At 36.0% G+C, this 19,660-nt stretch overlaps 1 protein-coding gene across 8 annotated transcripts in view; it reads right to left on the bottom strand.

Annotated features, from left to right (window-relative positions):
* LOC150081336 (uncharacterized) overlaps positions 1-19,660 on the bottom strand; it is a 290,310-nt gene that overhangs the window by 112,516 nt on the left and 158,134 nt on the right. For all 8 annotated transcript variants that reach the window (XM_090379683.1, XM_090379684.1, XM_090379685.1 and 5 more), the window contains one exon: positions 8,774-9,373. In XM_090379683.1, the coding sequence (XP_090235809.1) occupies positions 8,774-9,373 (600 nt within the window). The remainder of the gene's footprint in view (positions 1-8,773; positions 9,374-19,660) is intronic.

The raw sequence follows: 19,660 nt of genomic DNA, 5'->3' as shown, positions 1-19,660 counted from the left end.
ATCATCTGTCCATCCACTGCATATAATTTGTCTAATCCTTCCATATTTTTATTCTAACTACCCACTTCCACAACACCAGATGGAAAGTTGTTCCAACAATCAATTACTGTCACTGAAAGCAAATTCTCACACATCTATCTTGCAACCATCCTTTTTTTGATTTATGTCCCCATTTTTTTTTTTTTTTTATGAAATCCCCAAACACAAAAGGTATCAAAACCTATAGTACTTAGTACCATGCATGAGTTGAAGGAGAAGTATGGGGGGGGGGGGATGCCGGAAACTTTGCTCTAGAGACTAAACATGGGTTTCACCACTTCAAGCAAAGTGGTGGTATTTCACCGGTTGATGAGTCATCTACCACATTATGTCCCCATATGCATGTTACCTGAAAAAAGAATAAGGATGTCATCAACATTTAGCTTACTCAATCCATTCAAAGGTTAAACATTTCAATCAGGTTTCCTTGCAGGTGCCTGGTTTCCAAACACTGCAATTTACAGAACTGAAGTCTTTCTTGATAAAAATTACTTTACTATTCCCTGTGCCTGTTCAAATATATCTACATCCTTTCTAAAATGAGGCTTTCAGCAGACCTGTAAGCAGTACTCAAAGTGTGGACTAACCAGTGCCTTATAAATGGGATAATCACATCTTTGGGACAAAGATGTGCCTTCCCATTGTATGAGGGCAAAATTGCTGGTAATATTCATGTATATCATTGACAGAACACAATAAGCTGTCTTAGCAGTATGTCTGTACTGCCCAGAGAATGTTATGCCACACTGCAAAACTGTATGGTGTTAGTGATGGTGATTAGTGCAGCAGATTGACTTATTTTATTTTTATATATATATATATTTTTTTTTTTATTTATTTGAGAAATTGGTTTTTTAATCTCTTTTTATATCCTGAACTTAATGCACTAGGGAATGCTCCCACTCATTTTTATAGTTGGTCAGTATACCTATCTGTTACCACAACTTACTTAATTTTTAGTTTTGTGTTAATTAATCTTATTTAGCTCCAACTCTCTTGGTGCCTCATTCCCCCCCCCACCCCACCTACATTAGAAGGCAGGGCAGCAAGTGCCTGCAGTACAGATAATGTATCCTTGTCAGTAGACTTTGAAACAGTTTTTGATAATAAAAATGTAGTACTAGTAAAATCCTGTTACAAAAACACTGTTTTAACAAAAGTTTCACTATAATAAAAATATTTTCAGGTCCTGGTGAACTACCCTTAGAAATAATGTTTTGTGAGTCATGCTTGAGCAAAATAGTTCTGACAAAAAATTCACTCAAGTGAATTTTCAAAGTCCACATATGCTTAAAACATATTGATTTGCCTGTGTGAAAAATACAAATGATACTGTGAACAATCATATTGTAAATATGGATATGGAAAGTTTCAACTGAAGAAAAATAATGAGTTTTAAAAGATGACAAAAAATTCAGTTCCACACCCCTTTTACTCAAATCCATTTTGGTGTGACGTACCTGCAACCCCACCAAAACAGTGGATGACACAAGATGAATTATTCACATAACTGTTTACTTTTACTAGTTTCTCTTTTTCTAATTATGCTCAAATCAAAGGAAAGATAATCTAATTTAACTTAGTGCAACTTGAAAACACACATTTTTGATTGCACTAAAGTTGAATTTTTATTCACAAAATTCAACTTTAATTCACAAAAATATATAAAATATTCAAAAAAATATATAATAATAAATAAATAAATATTAAAAACAAAATATTGATGTATTAATACTAGGGCTTGTAACAGACCGGAGCACACCAAAATACACTTCCCAGTTTGTGATTTGCATCAGAAATGTTATGATTATTAAAAATAAGATTTTTATTAATGTTTCTGTGATTATGGGTTATTAAAATGGTATACAATACAGTATTTGTTATACTGTATTGCATAAAATTATATTTTTTCAAAATGATTAGCATTAGCAGAGGCATACAATGCAAGAAAGCAAGCTTATGCAGCATCAGCCGGGGGGGGGGGGGAGGGGCCTCCAATTTCATCCCTCTATTCGTTCCAAATACCTGTCCAGCTCAGCCTTGAATTTATTTAGGCTATCAACTTCCACAACAAAAGATGGAAGTCTGTTCCACCAATCAACTACCCGCTGGCTAAAGGCAAACTTCCGCACATCTATCCTACAACTGTCTTTCCTCAATTTGAATTTATATCCTCTCAGGTGATTATTCTGAGCAAGAGGAAGAAACCCATCAGCATTGAGCATGCTCAAACCATTCAAGGCTTTATACACCTCAATCAGATCACCCCGCAGGTGCCTAGTCTCCAGACACTGTAATCTGCAAAACTTAAGCCCTTCTTCGTAAGAGCAACTCTAAACAAATATTTTTACTTTCGTAATACATGTTCTGTCATTTTACTTATTTATTAATGATTTGGAAGTTGATATTAAAATAAAGTGGAAATTGCTACTTCTGCAAATATAATTATAAAAGTGAAGCAGAATTTATTTGAACAAATAAAGGTTCTCTTGAAATAATTTTACACAATATTCATTACAATGAATATTTCAGTAAAACAAAATTATTTGTGCACCTTTGAGAAGTTTATTATAAAGGTACTATACTGTACTTATAGTCTATTCATTATACTTTTATGATATCTATTATGAAGACACTTTAAGTACAAATTAAATTATGAAGATGATTCAATTTGTAATTTCTCTACAATGTTTTGTTTTTTTTATTTCTCCATGCATTAACTACAATGTATGAATAAAATACAAAACAGTGGGATTTTTCCTGTATTCTATGAATATAGGAAAAACTAATAAAACAAATGTGAAATCAAATTCACAGGCTGGCTGACAAAGTAATGATGTTTCTTGATTTAAATCTAAAAAATAAATACATGGAATATTTAAGGGCTGATCTGTGGAAGAGAAAATAAAATGAAAATTATGCACTATTCCCATTTGCAATAATTAGATATTAATATTGTTTTATTACGGAAAACATTTAATATTAATAATATAATATTAAAAGTATTTGTGAAGATATTTTCAGATGCTTTATTTTCTATGCCCTACATTCCCAAGGACACAAAAAACTGTATGCCAACTCTGGGCACAAGCTCCAAGAACAGTTCATAAAGTTATTTACCATTTCATGTGCATGAATCTGTGAAAGCAATGACTCAAACAAGTGATTGAATTAAATTCTTCATTCACTGGCCAGTGCCACTTCAAAATAAAGCATGTTAAATGCTTTATTTTGAAGTTACCCAACTATGCCAAATCAACGAAAATTACACTAACAAGTCTTTACAATTTAAAAAATAAGGTTTATACCATAAGTATAATTAAACCTGAAGTCTACAACAGAGAATAGATATTTTACCACCAAAAAAATAAAAATCAACTATAATTAGTGAATAAAGCAATGGTTGCATTATATGTATGGGACAAATTACTTTACAAGTGAGTATAATGAAGGTTAGTATCAATGTTTATTACTAACTTTAGTTTAAAATGGGTTAACTGCATTAGGTTTAGCTTCCTTTTAAATGCTACATAACAAACATAGGCATTTAATTAACATATATAATGTGATTGCATACCTCTGCAAGTGAACATGCTCAATATAAGTATCACCCATAACAGCAACATACAGCAAATGAAGACTTTCACTTCCTGAGGACTGTTGACAACACGCCTTATGATACTTGCCTTTGTATTTCTTTATTTTAGGACTACTGTAAATTATGTCCCTGGTACACTGTCCTTGAGGAAGCTCCACTGCCAAAAGTCACATGGATTGAAAAGTCCAGAGAATGTGAGGGACCAATGCACTCGGGAACAAACAATGACATAATGAAGATTGCAGACATAGCAGCCAAATACCTGAGCAAGCTACCTTGTGTGGTGATCCTACTTAAAGATAGTTTTAAAAAATTACACTCTTGAAGGCCAAAAATGAAGTGGGTGGTCAGAAGGTGGTCAATAACAAACACCCATCAGGTGAAATACCACCACTTTGCTTATTGGTTGTTGTTATTTGGTTTTAGGAGCATTAGCAACTAAGGCCATATTGCTCTGGGATATGCAGTGGTCATTCCCTGACCTTTCCGCATCCTCCGTATTTGGTGGTGACAGGGCTCGAACCCCGGTCTCATCAAGAAGCGTGTCCTACGCACTGCTGCTCCTTCCCACCTGGCTACGGAGGCGCCCCTTTGCTTATTGGAGGCTTGAAGTGGTGAAACCCATGTTTAGTCTCTAGAGCAAAGTTTCCGGTATCCCCCTCCCCCCATACTTCTCCTTCAACCTATGCACGGTACTAAGTTTTTTTTTTTTTTTTTTTTGATTTGGTAGTTGTTGGCGCATCGGCTTCTGTGGCCATATTGCACCTCCCAAGGTTTTTGCAGTACTTTGATCCAAGCCCGAGGCGGGAATCGAACCTGCGACCTTTGGGTTGCCGGGCAGGTACTTTACCCACTCGGCTAGCCCGGTCGGCACGGTACTAAGTACTATAGGTTTTGATACCTTTCGTGTTTGGGGTTTTCATAAAAAAAAAATAAAAAAAAAAAGGGAACAGGTCACAGGACACTGCATACTGCCACCTCGAAAATGATTAGCTTGAAGATGAAATAGTTAAGGTGTAACTCAGATTTAAAATGTTCCAAGGCTACCCTGCACCCATTTTCTTCACGTTCACATTGTTGGAGTACAGCATTTCTACTATTCTCATAAAACAGCTTGAAACCTGGCACACAATCTTATATATCTAACATAGCATTTGTTTTAACAACTTCTGTATTTGCTTTTATACCCTCGCTGTGATATGTTGCCATACTCAGATCTGCCTAACATTACCACAACATGAAGCATCATCTATACTCTAGTGACAGTTTCAGGCACTTTTTTGTAGCATTTTTTTTTCACTTGTTTCCCTATGCATTGTACATGCTGGGGTTCAGATTATTGACATTCTTCAATTAACCACTTTCTTTCAGCAGCATCCGAAATTGGGATACTTTAATTATAATCACTCTACATTTTTAAAAGTAAGCAAACAGCAAACCTCACAGAGAACTGTAATGCTTAGTAAGCAGTCATTCCACTCATTAAATTTTAAATTAAAATCCTATCTTGTAATTGTGGTTTAAGTAACCATTATTCAGTACATGAATGGAGGAGCAAAAAGGTGTGGGGGTTAGCTCTTTTTATTTACATTTATAAGTATACAATTTTAAAAAAGAATAAAAATCTTGCCAAACATTTCTAATTTACTGGCCTATAGAATTATCTTTTTACTTTTGCATGCACAAATACACAGTAATCTAGTGCACATGCATTTGGCACAACAGTATCTCAAAGTGCTTATAATTAGCAATCTGCATCTTCTAATATGCAGGTTGAATAGTAGAAGATGCAATTAGTAAAAATACTATTGCATGCACGATGAAATAGACATATATGGGGTAGAAAATATACACATTAGGAATTTAACTGAGCAGATGATAAATCAATCTCTCTCTCTCTCTCTCTCTCTCTCTCTCTCTCTCTCTCTCTCTCTCTCTCTCTCTCTCTCTCTCTCTCATCTCTCTCTCTCTGAAAACCTACATCAACAGGATTAATAATTCATTTTTTAATAATGGGTAGCTACCACATAATCACCTAAAGAATAAATATTTTCTTTATTTCACTTGGGAGGCTTATTTCACTTGGGAAGGCTTATTCAATCAGCACAATGCTCATGTGTGGGCTCAAGACAATCCACACAGTGTGCGCCCCCCATGCGGCACAACATCACTTCGCAATAAATGTGTGGGTAGGTATGGTCGGTGCCTGCTTAGTCGGCCCATACCTGTTACCATCCCGCATGAACTCCACTAAATATTGGATCTTTCTTGAACAAGTTCTACCAGGGTTACTTGAAGATGTTCCAGCAAATGTGAGATGCAACATTTGGTTTCAACATGATGTGGCGCCTGCCCATTATGGAAGGTGTGTTCGTGACCATTTGAACAGGTGTTTTGGGTGTCGATGGATTGGCCAGGGTGGACCCGTTGCATGGCCCCATGCTCACCTGATTTATCGAACCTTGATTTCTTTCTGTGGGGGGGCCCTCAAATCTATCATGTATGAATCGCATGTGGAGACAGAAATGGATCTCGTGGCGAGACTCATCTGCGCTGCTGCTAATGTCAAAGAAACTCCAGGTGTGTTCAACCGTGTCCGCCAATCCATGCTGCGTCGGTATCACGCATGCATCGCGTCTCATGGTGGAACCTTCGAGCATCTGTTGTAACATCATGAAATGCATCCATCTCATACTCCATTGTTAATATTATGTCAAATAAATGTTTGCCACTAATTAATGTCTTGTGTCATTTCTGCTTCTTGTGCCTCTGCTACTACTTTCCCGTGACGTTTCCGGTTATGGGTTCCTATGCGATTCACATTCCTTTAGATGTTACCTACCTCCCCTAAACATTTGTACCAATATTTTTGAGACACCCTGTATATATATATATATATAATATATATAATCCTCATATATAAAGGGCTAAAGCTTGTATTATGTTGTTCCAGAAACAACATTCAGAGTTCATCTGCTCTGACTAGATGGACACTGTCATCTACTACTGTCTTTGTTATGTTGCTCTGAAATCTTGGGAGATTTGAGTTTCTGGTTGGATGGAGACTATCATATTCCATCATTCTTTGTTATGTTGGCACTCCAAAGACAGTGATATAGTTGGTTGAATATGCTCATGGGTTAGTTAATTTTACGTTAGCTGCTTTTGGCTAATGTGAATCTAGTAACCAAACTAAGTGATTTCCTAATGTAATGAATCCTTTCCCAAACTAGTGTCCTGTAATAGTCAGAGTCAGCAGGTCTTGTGCTATTGTCTACAGCCTCTGGTCAATCTTTCTGCTCTCCTGGTAGGCATCTCAAAGAAGGTTCACTGGTAGGTGTAGTGGTGATTGGGGGGGGGGGGAAATAATCCTATCCATTTCTGTTGAAATTCCTAGAGTGACAGGATCAAGGGCTCCATAAATTTCACCTCCTCGGCAGCAAATGACCAGTATGTAATGAACCACTTCGACTGAAGAAATGGTTCTGTGGCCTGTAAGCTGATGGCATTCTGACCTGCTTTACAGAGACAAAAATCTTGGTATGATATGTACTATTGTTGTAGAAAGATTTGGTGGCACTATGCCATGCAATGATTAGCAATGTCACTACCTGCCAATACATTCCCAAACTGTGTTCGATCTGAATTTCAGTTTCTGACATGCCTGCAAAATGCAATTGCTATAAAAATTAATCACTTTCAATATTTAACTTAATTTAATTAGCCACTGAGGAAAGAACCAATGTAGGTTCTGAAACATGTACGTTTACATTTTATTTAGATATATGGTAAAAAAAATTGAAGAGAAGGCACAGTGGTTTATTTTGCCTACCAATCAGTGCTGTGGGGGGGGGGGGGGGGGCGGGGGGGGCAAGAAACATTTCCAATGGAATGCTTCAAAATTTTATTCTTAATTCTGACACTATATAAGAATAACAAGAATAAATAATGTCCTTAATAGCAATAACAACAGCCTTGTTATCCAAAAGAAAAAAAAATATTTCTTGACTATCTATCCAAATCTTTACACACTAAAGCAGGCAAAACCAAAGAGACACCAAAACTATATGGAAAATTAACACAGGGGCAGGTCCATGGTGCACATTCAGGTTTTCTTTTTGGAAGAAAGCAAGTGTAAAAAGTTTCTTTTAGGCATTTATTAGAAAATTTTTTCACGCTTTAATTTTTCAATTAAAAAATAATGATACAGATCCAAGGTAAATGCCATGCCAGAAGAATATGAAAATTCCCACTGATGTAATTCTAATCAGTATTTACATTTCTAAGTGTTTATGTTTTTGGTGCATATTTTACACAAGCATGCACTGACTCCAGAGGGCTAATGATATCTTTTAACTAACGTATCGTAACTAAAAATACCATTTAGCATATATTTATTTCCTCTAACAAACTCAGACCATGACTTTAAGACAATACATTTTTAAAAAGTACTGATTTTATATTTCTGGCAATTTGTTTACCCAGCTGTCTACTGTTGTTATTTTGGTTTTTAGGAGCATTAGCAACTAAGGCCATATTTCTCCGGGGATATGCGGTGATCATTCCCTGACCTTTCCGCATCCTCCGTATTTGGTGGTCAGGGGCTCGAACCCCGGTCTAATCAAGAAGCGTGTGCTACGCACTGCCGCTCCTGCCCATCTGGTTACGGAGGCGCCACTTGTCTACTATCATTAGCTAATATGGTTGTATAGATATTTTCCTGATGATATATTTCTCAGGTTTTCAATAAGCATTGCAATTTTTTTTTTTGGCAGTTTATCAAGAGTGGTATTTACACTGTATCATGTACAAACATATTTGTTCCAACAAATTATTTTTAAATTACAACCTTTTTAATAATTATTTTTTCTCCAGATTTAGACTGCCATTTCTTTGCAAGTACCTACTAAAACAGTTTGGAGATAAAACATTGTCTGAAAACAGGTCTTGACTTCATTTAAAAAAAGGTGGGGGGGGAGGATTTTAAGTTAACCATACAAAAAAAAAAAAAAATAAATAAATCATTATTTTTAAAGCTGAACCAAAGTAAGCTGCACTTGGCAGGATGGTTAATCCAAAAAATTGAATGTTCAATTTTTAAAGATAAACTTTTAAAATATATTATATATTCATTACCTTGAAGGTGAAAAGCGAGGCCGAGCTGGACTACGTCTCGGAGACTTTTCCCTTGATATCCTCTTTCGTGGTGGAGAAATATGCCGTTGGGGACTACGGGAATGTCTTCGAGGAGAGTGTGATGGTGAATGACTATGTACAGGAGATTTATTGTGCTGAACTTGAGGAGGAGATCGGCTGCGATGGTGCTGGGGAGACTGACTTCTATGGTGCTGTGGAGAACGGTTTCGTCTGTGCTGTGGTGAATAATTACGACGATGCTGAGGTGAATTTCGATGATGCTGAGGCGAATGGCTGTGGCGATGTGTTGGAGAATGACTGTGGTGATGTGGAGGAGAATGGCTTCTTCGATGAGGGGATGAATGACCTCGCCGATGTGTAGGCGACTGACTCTGACGATGTGGAGATCTCGCATGTCGATGTGATGGACTTTGTCTTGGTGATGCTGATCTCTTCCTAGGTGGTGACTTTCTTGGTTGCGAATGACTCCACTGAGGGGAAACTCGATTATGCTGAGAAGGTAGCGATCCACTCCGACTACGGTTAGGTGAATGACCAGCATGTGATGATCCACTTCGATTGGAGGAATGGCTCCGTGACCTGCAGGCAGGCAGATGGCATTCTGGCTTCTGCTTTACAGAGACAAGAATCTTGGTACAATATGTACCAACTACTACTTATAAACTAAGAAATTTTACCACGATACACGGCACTTCATTATGATGCTGAAATTAATTTTGCATAATTTCATATTCAACACCATATTTCAGCACATACTTGTAGCCTGGATCACCTCTACATTTCAGGATATTGAAAAAGTATGAAGGAACATTTCTTTCAAAGCTTAATGTCCAAATTCTTTCCATATTTCATAACCATACTAAGCCTTAAAATACAAAGGATTTAAAATAAAAATTTGGTATAAAAAAAAAAAAAAAAAACTATTCCTTATATTACAGATCTGATCTAAAGAAACATCTACACGTGCCTATATTAGGAGTTTTTTTTTTTTTTTGCTTGTTTATGGGAAATGGAAATGTGGTTATATTTTTTAAATTAAATTAAAAAACACTTGAACCAAGAAATAAATACAGCAGCAAATTAATTAACACTGTTAATAGAGTTATAAGGTAATGGATGTAGTTAGGTTCATAGGAGCAGAATAGCACCCTGCCTATAACCCCATTAATTAATTTTCTGTATTTATTTTGTAGTTAATGTGTTTCTTAAATTTATTTTATATTAGTTTTCTTTGATAGACAAGGCTTAATACTTTAAATTACACTATGTAACAAAAAAAAGTTTATATTTAATTGTTTCTATAGGGCCAATATTGGCAACAAATGAATGTTTTATGTTTTTGCAACATTCACGCATCATTATGTAAGTGCATACCACTACTATGTTATAAGAGCCTGTAATATTCATCTCTCTCTCTCTCTCTCTCTCTCTCTCTCTCTCTCTCTCTTATTTTTATTTTTCCCGTTTGCTATGGCTAACAACAAAAGGTGTAAGTTATCTGCAGTCTCATCCTGCTAAGTCTGTGGATATTATATAGGCCTGAAGCAGGCAAAGCATAACATCACTGATAGCAACAAGCTTTGCATTACACATGAAGCCTATTTTGGAATGCCTATGAGTGATCAAGCCACGTTGTGGGCAATTCATTTCTGCTGTTGTAGTTGTAGGTAAACATTACAGGGATCGTTAAATTGTAGTTATATGTATATGCCTTTGGTCTATCCAGAACACAGAGAGAGAGAGCCCACAAACCACCATGATGACTATCTGTACATAGTAGATATAAAGTTTGAAAAGTCTGCAGGACAAAAAGCTGTAGTGCACTCTAACATACCATCTGTTACTGCTCCAGTTGTATGACAAAGACCTTCCAGAAAAGGATCTTCAGAAATGGGTGATGAATCTCGTGAACAGGATAATTGGGATTACATCTCAGAAGCTTGTTCAACTAAAGTGCCACATTTTTCTAATCAGCAAGAATTCAATGACTTACTGAGTGATCAGAGTATAACCAAATACAATACATAACTCCTGGCATCTCATTTAAAATGATCCTTGCTTTCTCTGCCTCTGAGACAGCAGGGCAGTGGATCAGCTTAACAAGGAAAGAGTATGGTATGGTATGCCAGAATTGAGTTTCAGCCTGGTGCACATAAGGTAGTAACAATCTCTTGATTCCTAGAAAATGATAGTATTGGAACCGTAATATGACACCTTTAAGCATACACAATCTGTGTATATCCTTCAATAATATATGCATTTGCTTTTCAGTCAAATTATACTGGTTACGGCTTTTAAAAGATAAAATTGTGCACTAAATGTGAAATATCCTGAAGTTTCTCTTAAAACAATTTTAGTAATATCTAACTAAAAGTCCCTTAAAAACTTTTAGTTAGATATTACTTTTAGTTCTGTATCCTTGGCATATAGTCGGTGCTTAAGAGTAAATAAAGAACAATTCAGCCAGATCAAAAAAATATTGGCACTTTTCCACACGAGATTAGTTTATTGGAATATTATGCAAAGAAATTAAAATTCCTAACCGTTGACAAACTCCAATTGAAAAACTATTGAAACAAAATAAACTATAGTTTATTTAATTTTTATCTGTTATAATATTGCTACATCCATTTCAAATTACACTAGTTAAAAGATTCACAAAATGGCTGATTGCTAAACTGGCTGATCCACAATTAAAGATAATCCAGCTGACCACAAAAATGTTCTGCTCCACACAACTTCAATCATCAACAGGTTCAAGTGTCCTTTAAGCTTTCCAATATGATAAAAATGTGATCATTTAAAGAATAGAAGAGGATTTGTGAAATTCTTTGAAAAAATGTTCCAACATACATTTCTCAATATTCACCTGCAAATGGTTATTTTATTTATTTATTTTTTTTAAACTGTAATCCAAAGATCAGACTGGACAAATAATATTTTGCTGTAATACTTTGCCTTTGCACTGCATAAAGAATAAAGGAACCACTAATGCATACAGGTTGTTTCAAATTATGTGTAAAACATTCCGGGATGTTGTCAACTATTCAGCAGTAGTATTATGCTATGACAAGATGAGTACTTACCTCAGCACCTGCAGCTGAAATGAGGAAATCTGAATAACGGAGCAAATTTTTTTAATCAAGCAAAAACAAGATTTGACCTTGTGTAATAATGCTTCTGACGTAACAGAGAGGTAAAGTGAGATAGTGCAGAAAATACAGTAAACTATAACATTCATTGTCAAAATAATTAATTGGAAACTTCTTTGGTCATGAGTAAAAACAAGATTTTTTATTATTAAAGCATGGGGCTTCTTTTGCAATTCATTTAAAATAAAACCAAAATTATGTTTGTGAAGCGATTAGCAGATTGAACATGACTGTTATATTTATAGTGAAATAAAAACAAATAACATCTGGATAAAACAACAGATAGCAGTCCTCGTGTTGTAAGGGTTAAGATGAAAGTTTACCAATCCAAAAGTTGCAGAGGTTCAGCCTTCACCTATACTAAATATAGGTTTAACTTCCTTCTAACCATAAAGGGCATTTAAAACAATGCTGCTCAACTCCCCACAGTGCAATAAAAAGCATTTTCATATAATTGGATTTCAAGAAGGGGGAGTAAAAAATTTCTCTATCAAATTGAACTTATCTACCTTACCTCATAATTCACATTAAAGCTGATACAAAGTTAACAAGTGAAGTGTAGACAGTTAAGAAAAACTTAGATTAAAGTGCAACTAAGTAGTTTATAGATGTTTTATCTTGTTCAAATCAATTTGAGATTACTCCAGTATGTTGGAGTAATTACTCTAGTTGCTTATATAAAGAATGAGGGCACTCTTCTTTCTCAGAAATTACTAACTAAGGTACATGAGTGCAAAAATGAACCTGTGGGAGAGCTTTGGAGTAACTTGTATCATACCTTCCTCCCAATCACAAAACACACATCAAATACAATTGACTGTATCAACCAGTATGTGAAACATACCCAATGGATGGAACATAATCCTAAAAATCAAATTGAAGATTGTATTTGGAGCCAGGGATACATGAGTGCAAAAATGAACCTGTGGGAGAGCTTTGGAGTGACTTGTATCAACCAGTATGTGAAACATACCCAATGGATGGAACATAATCCTAAAAATCAAATTGAAGATTGTATTTGGAGCAAGGGGGATCACATTATATCTAACAGTCACCTAAAACATATCCTGTATTCTATGAATCCCTCCAATATAAACTATATTCACAAAATATATCGGATACACCTCTGTATCCTAATACCTGAATACTTAACAGTGAAACCTGCTATTGATCATCTTGTGAATAGTCACAAAAATTTATGTTTGCAGATGTGCTGTGCATGCATTTATATCAATCAGTTTTTTGAGAAATGGGCAAGAAGTTGTTAAAATAAAATGGTGCTAAGCTGAAACCAAGTCTTTATGCAAAATTAGCACAGGCATGCACTACATTTTTCTTTTATTTTCTTCACCCCCGCCCCCAAACATAAAAAGAACATTTATCAGTTATACTTTTCCAATTAAACAATAACATAGATCAACAAGTATTTTTCACTGGGGGGGATAATAATAATCTAGACCAGATAGCTCTTTGGGTGCGAATTCTAAATCTGTTTTCAGTTTTCCTCTTCTAGCATGCTAGTTTTTACTGATTATATGAACATGATGAGATTGATTATACCACTCACATACCTATTGGGCAGCCTACATCTATATACAGACTGACCTCAATTAACGCAATTAATTCGTCCTGTGAGCGCATCACGCAAAACAGAAACACGTTAATCGAATATAATGATCAATAGGAAAAATTATAATTGGTCCTTGACCTTCAGGAATGTCCATAAAGAATTTTAAAAATACCTTTTAAATAACTTTTTAACTATATACCATGTAAAAGATAATGAAAATAATTATGGAATTAAATGTTCATTGCATAAAACAGCGGTTCCCAAACTGTGCAGCATGGAATGTTTTAAATTTTTGGGGGAAACACAGCAATACTCAACATCTGTCGGACACTGCGCGAACTACTAGTTCGAGGTAGTTCACAGTTTCAACATTTCTTATTTAAGTTGTTTGGACCTAACTACTTAATAAACAGAACTGTTGGGTTTTTTTTTTTTTTTGTCTAGGTGCATGTGAAAAAATTACAGACACTAAGGGTGCTGTGAACCGAGAAAGTTTGGAAACCTCTGACATAAAATACACAATGAAGAAACGATTTGTTATGGAAATAATTGAACAGAGTCATTTGAACAGTGTTGACTTTCTCTTTTCATCAATCAATTTCCAATAGCTGACAACAATCTTCTCTGGGCCCTGGCGAAATAAATATCAGAGAACCTCAAACAAAAGGTTTGAGGTTCTCTGCGATACGAAAGATTTCATCTAGTTCTTTTACCGCTATCTCCTTCGCGGTAACATTTTCATCTGGCTCATTTAAAAATTAGAATGCAAGTCTGCGTTGACTTTATTAGCAGGAGACAAACAAATAACACGTCTTCTTCCGATGGTAAATAGAACACACTGGGGCAGACAGCAGGCAAACGTTTGTTTATTGCCCGTCCGACATGCAGTAAGCTTAACATGCGATTCAAATCTTTTTCAACTATCACATGGGGGGGGGGGGAATTGCATTAACTGGAAATCATTAATCGAACTCGCGTTATGCAAGGCCTGGCTGTATATAGAACTTAAGTATGCTGCCCAATTTTTTTTTTTTTTTTTTAATTGAAGAAGACGATGGCGATGACCATGAAGATGACAATGACAATTTCTTTTTTACCATTTACAAAATTAATACTCTATATATTCATCAAAAAAAAAAAAAAAAGACAAGAAAACAATCAATTTAAGTTTTAAGAAGTGTAAAAAGGGCTGAACAGTGTGTAATAACTTTGAGAAAATGTAGAAGAAATTCTATTAGTCTATTAGATCTATTCCTCTAATGAAACATTAGGGGAGAGATCTAATAGACTAAGAAACTGAAATGAGACTCTACGACTATGAAGATGGACAGAAAACATTGAAGAAAGAGAAGCAAGATTGGAAATAAGAAGACGGGCAAAACGCCGTAGGACTAATCAAATAGAAATAATGGATGCAAATAATCAACAGGCTGTAATTAATGTGGAAGAGCACGACATAGGAAATATGTGTTACAACTGTGAGTGTTGCAATGCAAGATAGTGGGGACATGAGTTAAACCAGCTTTCCGCGGAACACTAGTGTTCCGTGAGATGTGAACAAGTATTCCACGAAAATTCATAATTAATAATTTAAAAAATAAAATAAATAAATTTTGCATATTTGTAGCATACACCACTTTTGTATCATTATAAGTTTTAGCATTTTTTTTTTCCGGTTATTAATATACTGACATAGACTAATAATTAAATAAACCATGGAACACTTTGTTTTAGCAGGCTTTGCATAGAAAAGTATGCGTAAAGGTAATGCCATCTACAAAAAAAGTAAGCATGTAGTGGTCTAATATGCCATTCATATGCGATTTAGCCTGGAGTACACAGACTAAAAGAGAGGTGGAAGCGAGCCAATATCATAACTAAACTCACTTCCTTGTATAAATTTTTTTTGATAATTATCGGTATTTCGAAATATTATTATTAAAATAATTGACCATGGATTTGTGGTTGAAAAAAGAAATTTAAAACGAGAAGCAAGTACTTCTAGTATTGCAACTGTGGTCGATGAAAACGAACACAATATTGTGTCACACTTCAAAGCGAGGATGAACAATCACAGCTTTTTGTTCCCCAAAAAATCCAAAGTGAAAAACAGGAACCAACTAATAAAAGACCAAAACGAAAGTATGATGACAGTTATTTGAATTTCGGCTTTACATATTTTTGAAATAAAGATGCTCCTGATGCACAGTGCATCGTATTTAATAAATAAAATATTAGCAAACAGTTCTTTGCTCCCACTACAATTGTATTTTGTAAGCATTCCATAAATATATTGTGAGATTAAAAGTGTTCCGTAAATATATTGTGAAATGAAAAGTGTTCCATGACTAAAAACGTTTGGGAAACGCTGGGTTAAACACATCGAAAAATATACTAAATGCTGTTGTGATGGAAAACTTTCACTCGACCCACTGTCTGAGACACCTATTCTACTACGAAAGCTGGTTACAGGGGGATACACGTGAAGCAAATAACTACAGAGAACATATACAAGAGTACAACTCAGCAATGCTGTTCGCATCAATGGGAGCAGAGATTAAATCACCGCCTGAGAATACACGGCCAGATTTTACCATTTGGTCTCACCACTAAGTCCAAACAAGGCAAATAAGCCAGGATATGGACAACTTTATATTTTCGATTCTGCCGAAGCAACAACAAAACGGCTTGAAAAACAATCAAACCAAGGGTGTACGGCTGAAGTAATGCAACAATTGTATAAGATGCTGCAACATTTGCAACCCATTTGCTGAGTCATATAAACAAATACATTAAATAACCCAGGCCAATCCAACGATAAATGTGTGCATGGTATTTATAGAAGACCCCAGACTTAGATAAGAGATGATATAATGCACCTACATCCAAAACAGAGGTTTCTGCAATATTTGTTGGAGAAGACGGGGAACCACCTGCAAATAGAGACATATGCATATATCCCACAGGTGACTACTGTAGAATTATATCACCACTAAACAATAATGGAGACCCTATGGTGTATCCGTTGCTATTCCTGTGCGAAGAGGGTAGTTGGCACGAGGAACTACAACATGCAGAAGAGAAAGAACCTCAAAACGTATTAGAGTAACACAGTTGCAATTCTTTGCTTATAGACTTCCGCTGAGACCTGGTTCTAGCCTAATTCATAGAAGTGGGAAATTGTTTCAGCAATACATTGTAGACGCCTATGTGAAGACTGAAGGATCTAGATTAAATTATTTATGCCATAATCAGAAAGCTATAAGTAGAAATGTACCATGGACTATTGGATTCAGTAGAAGCAAGAGCTCAGAACCAAAACTTGAGAGCAGGGAAGATGATAATTCTTTGACTTTCTGCCTTTGACTTTCCAAAGATACATGAAACGAAACTATCAAGATGCTATGGAAATTGTACGAAAGTTTGGGAGACTTGATCTATTCATTACATTTACTTGCAATCCTGCCTGGCTTGAGATGATGAATGCAATGGAAGGAAAGCAAAAACCTGAACCCAGACCAGACATAACTCCTTGACGACATTCTCAAGTGAAATCATTTTGGTACTATGATAGTCTTCATCTATGTGATAGAGTTCCAGAAACGTAGACTACCACATGTGCACATACTCCTCACTCTGTCTACAGATTCTAAAATGCACTCAAAGGATGACATTGGCAGAGTCGTAAGTGCACAGCTACCATGCTTAAAAACAAATCCAAGGTTGTTTGAAATTGTCAGAGTGCATGCTACATGGTCGCTGCAGCACACTCGATGGACGATCTCCATGCATGAAAGAAAGTATGTGCAGTAAGAGGTTTCCGAAAGGGTTCAGAGATACAACAGAAGAGAATGTTAATGGCTATCCAATATATAAGAGAAGAGAAGGACCTGCTTTTAAAATAGGAAAGTATGACGTGGACAATAGATGGATTGTACCTTATAATCCATGGTTGTCAAAGAAATTCAATGCGCACATTAATGTGGAAGTGTGTGTGCCTCTATGAAGAGTGTAAAGTACTTCTATAAATATGTTTATAAAGGTTATGATGCAGCATCTTTATGATTACAGAGGGAAGGTACCAACAGTATTTTGGTCTTTGATGAGATTCAAACTTTTTTAGATGGATGGTACATTAGCACACCTGAAGCAACTTGCCGTTTGAATGAGTTTCTGATGTCGGAGAAGTCACACTCCATTATAAGATTGGCAGTGCACCTATCTGATCAACAGCAAGTGATCTTCCAAGAGGGCAGAGAAGAAGAGGCCATGCAGTGGAAAATGTCTACAAAGACCATGCTTGGAGCATGGTTTGAATTAAACAGAACAGACATGGAAGCAACATAATTCAATTATGCAGAGATACCAAAGTATTACATATTTGAGAAAAAAATCAGACAAATGGAAATGTAGGCAAAGAGGTGGAAATGGTGTTATTGGATGTATGCCTGTTGTAAGTGTTCAAGACAGCGAGTGCTACTATCTGTGGATGCTTCTAACAAGAGTTAAAGGAGTTACAAGTTTTGAGCATTTGCGAACAGTCAATGGACAACTCTGTGAAACATTTCAGCAAGCTTGCAGAGAACATGGACTTTTGAAAGGAGACAGGATATGGCATGGCACACTTTCCGAAGCAATCGAAGCATGTACACCAAGTTATATATGGTTACTGTTTGCAGTGATATGTGGATTTGGAGACCCAGAAGATGTACCTGAATTATGGGAAAGACATAAGCAGGGCATGAGTGAAGATTTCATAAGACATTATTCTGAAGAAACTGGTCCTTTGTATGCTCTTGCAGAAATAAATGAAGTGTTGAAAAATTATGGTCTCAGCCTTCAAAAAGTGCATCTACCAGCTGTTGAAATGATGACAGCACCTCTGCATTTGCAATCATCTGACATTTTGGAAGAACAAGCTAGAGCAATCGCAAATACAGAAAAATAAACAACAAACAAAAATTGGCATTTGACATTATTCTTGATGCCATATACAGAAAAAAAAGTTATGATTAGTGTTTGCTAATCATAACTGTTTTTTTTTATTTTTTTAGATGGTCCGGTTGGAACTGGAAAAACATTTCTTTACTCAACTATACTACACACAATATGTGGCAAGGGAGAGTGTTACTCCTCTTGTGTCTACAGGTATTGCAGCAACTCTGTTAGCAAGAGGCAGAACTGCTCACTCTACGTTCATGATACCTCTGCTTCTGAATAAAACTTCAAAATGCAATTTAAAGCCAAACACAGAGGAAGCTAAGGCACTTCTACAATCAAAACTGATAAGGTAGGACGAAGCACCAATGACTCACATTCACGCCTTTCAAGCAGTAGACAGACTACTGCGTGATCTGACAGGATTAGACAAGTCTTTTGGAGGGAAAGTTATACTGCTAGGTGGAGACTTCAGGCAAGTCTTACCGGTGATACTACGAGGCTCAAGATCTCTAACAGTTGCCAGTTGTATAAAGAAACATAGGCTATGGACCCAATTTCATGTACTGAAACTTACACGTAATATGCGAACAATAGCAAGCGAGAAGGAATTTTCAGACCGGCTATTAGAAGGATGCTAGGGAAGAAGTGGTGCAACTATAAGTATGCCTACACCCTGTTTTTAAAACACACAAGACCCTGTAGAACAACTCTATGGTGACATTAACTTCAACACTGTTACAGCTCAGCAACTTAAAGGCAGAGCAATACTAAGTATTACAAATGAGGATTCTTTGGAACTGAACAACAAAGTGATAGACTGTAATCTCGGAGAAGAGACTGTTTACAAAAGTGTGGATACTGTAACAAGCAATGAACCAAGTGAGCATCTGGCATACCCTGACAAATTTCTCAACAGCTTAATACCAACAGGAATGCCTCCTCATGAGCTAAAACTGAACATAGGTGGTGTAATCATGCTACTACGGAATCTTATGCCATCGAGGGGACTCTGCAATGGAACAAGATTGATAATTATGCATCTACTAAGACATGTCGTAGAGGCTCGCCTAATAGATGGATTGAACTTAGATACATACCGCGCATACCTCTAATTCCATCTGATACAAATTCAAAAGAAGACAGTTTCCTATACATTTAACATTTTCAATGACCATCAACAAGTCACAGGGACAGACTTTTGAA

The sequence above is a fragment of the Mastigoproctus giganteus genome, chromosome 8, assembly GCF_048544385.1.
Source record: "Mastigoproctus giganteus isolate SK-2022 chromosome 8, ASM4854438v1, whole genome shotgun sequence".
Classification (NCBI taxonomy): domain Eukaryota; kingdom Metazoa; phylum Arthropoda; class Arachnida; order Uropygi; family Thelyphonidae; genus Mastigoproctus; species Mastigoproctus giganteus.
The sequence above is the reverse complement of the archived record's forward strand: the minus strand, read 5'-3'. Positions and strand labels throughout refer to the sequence as shown.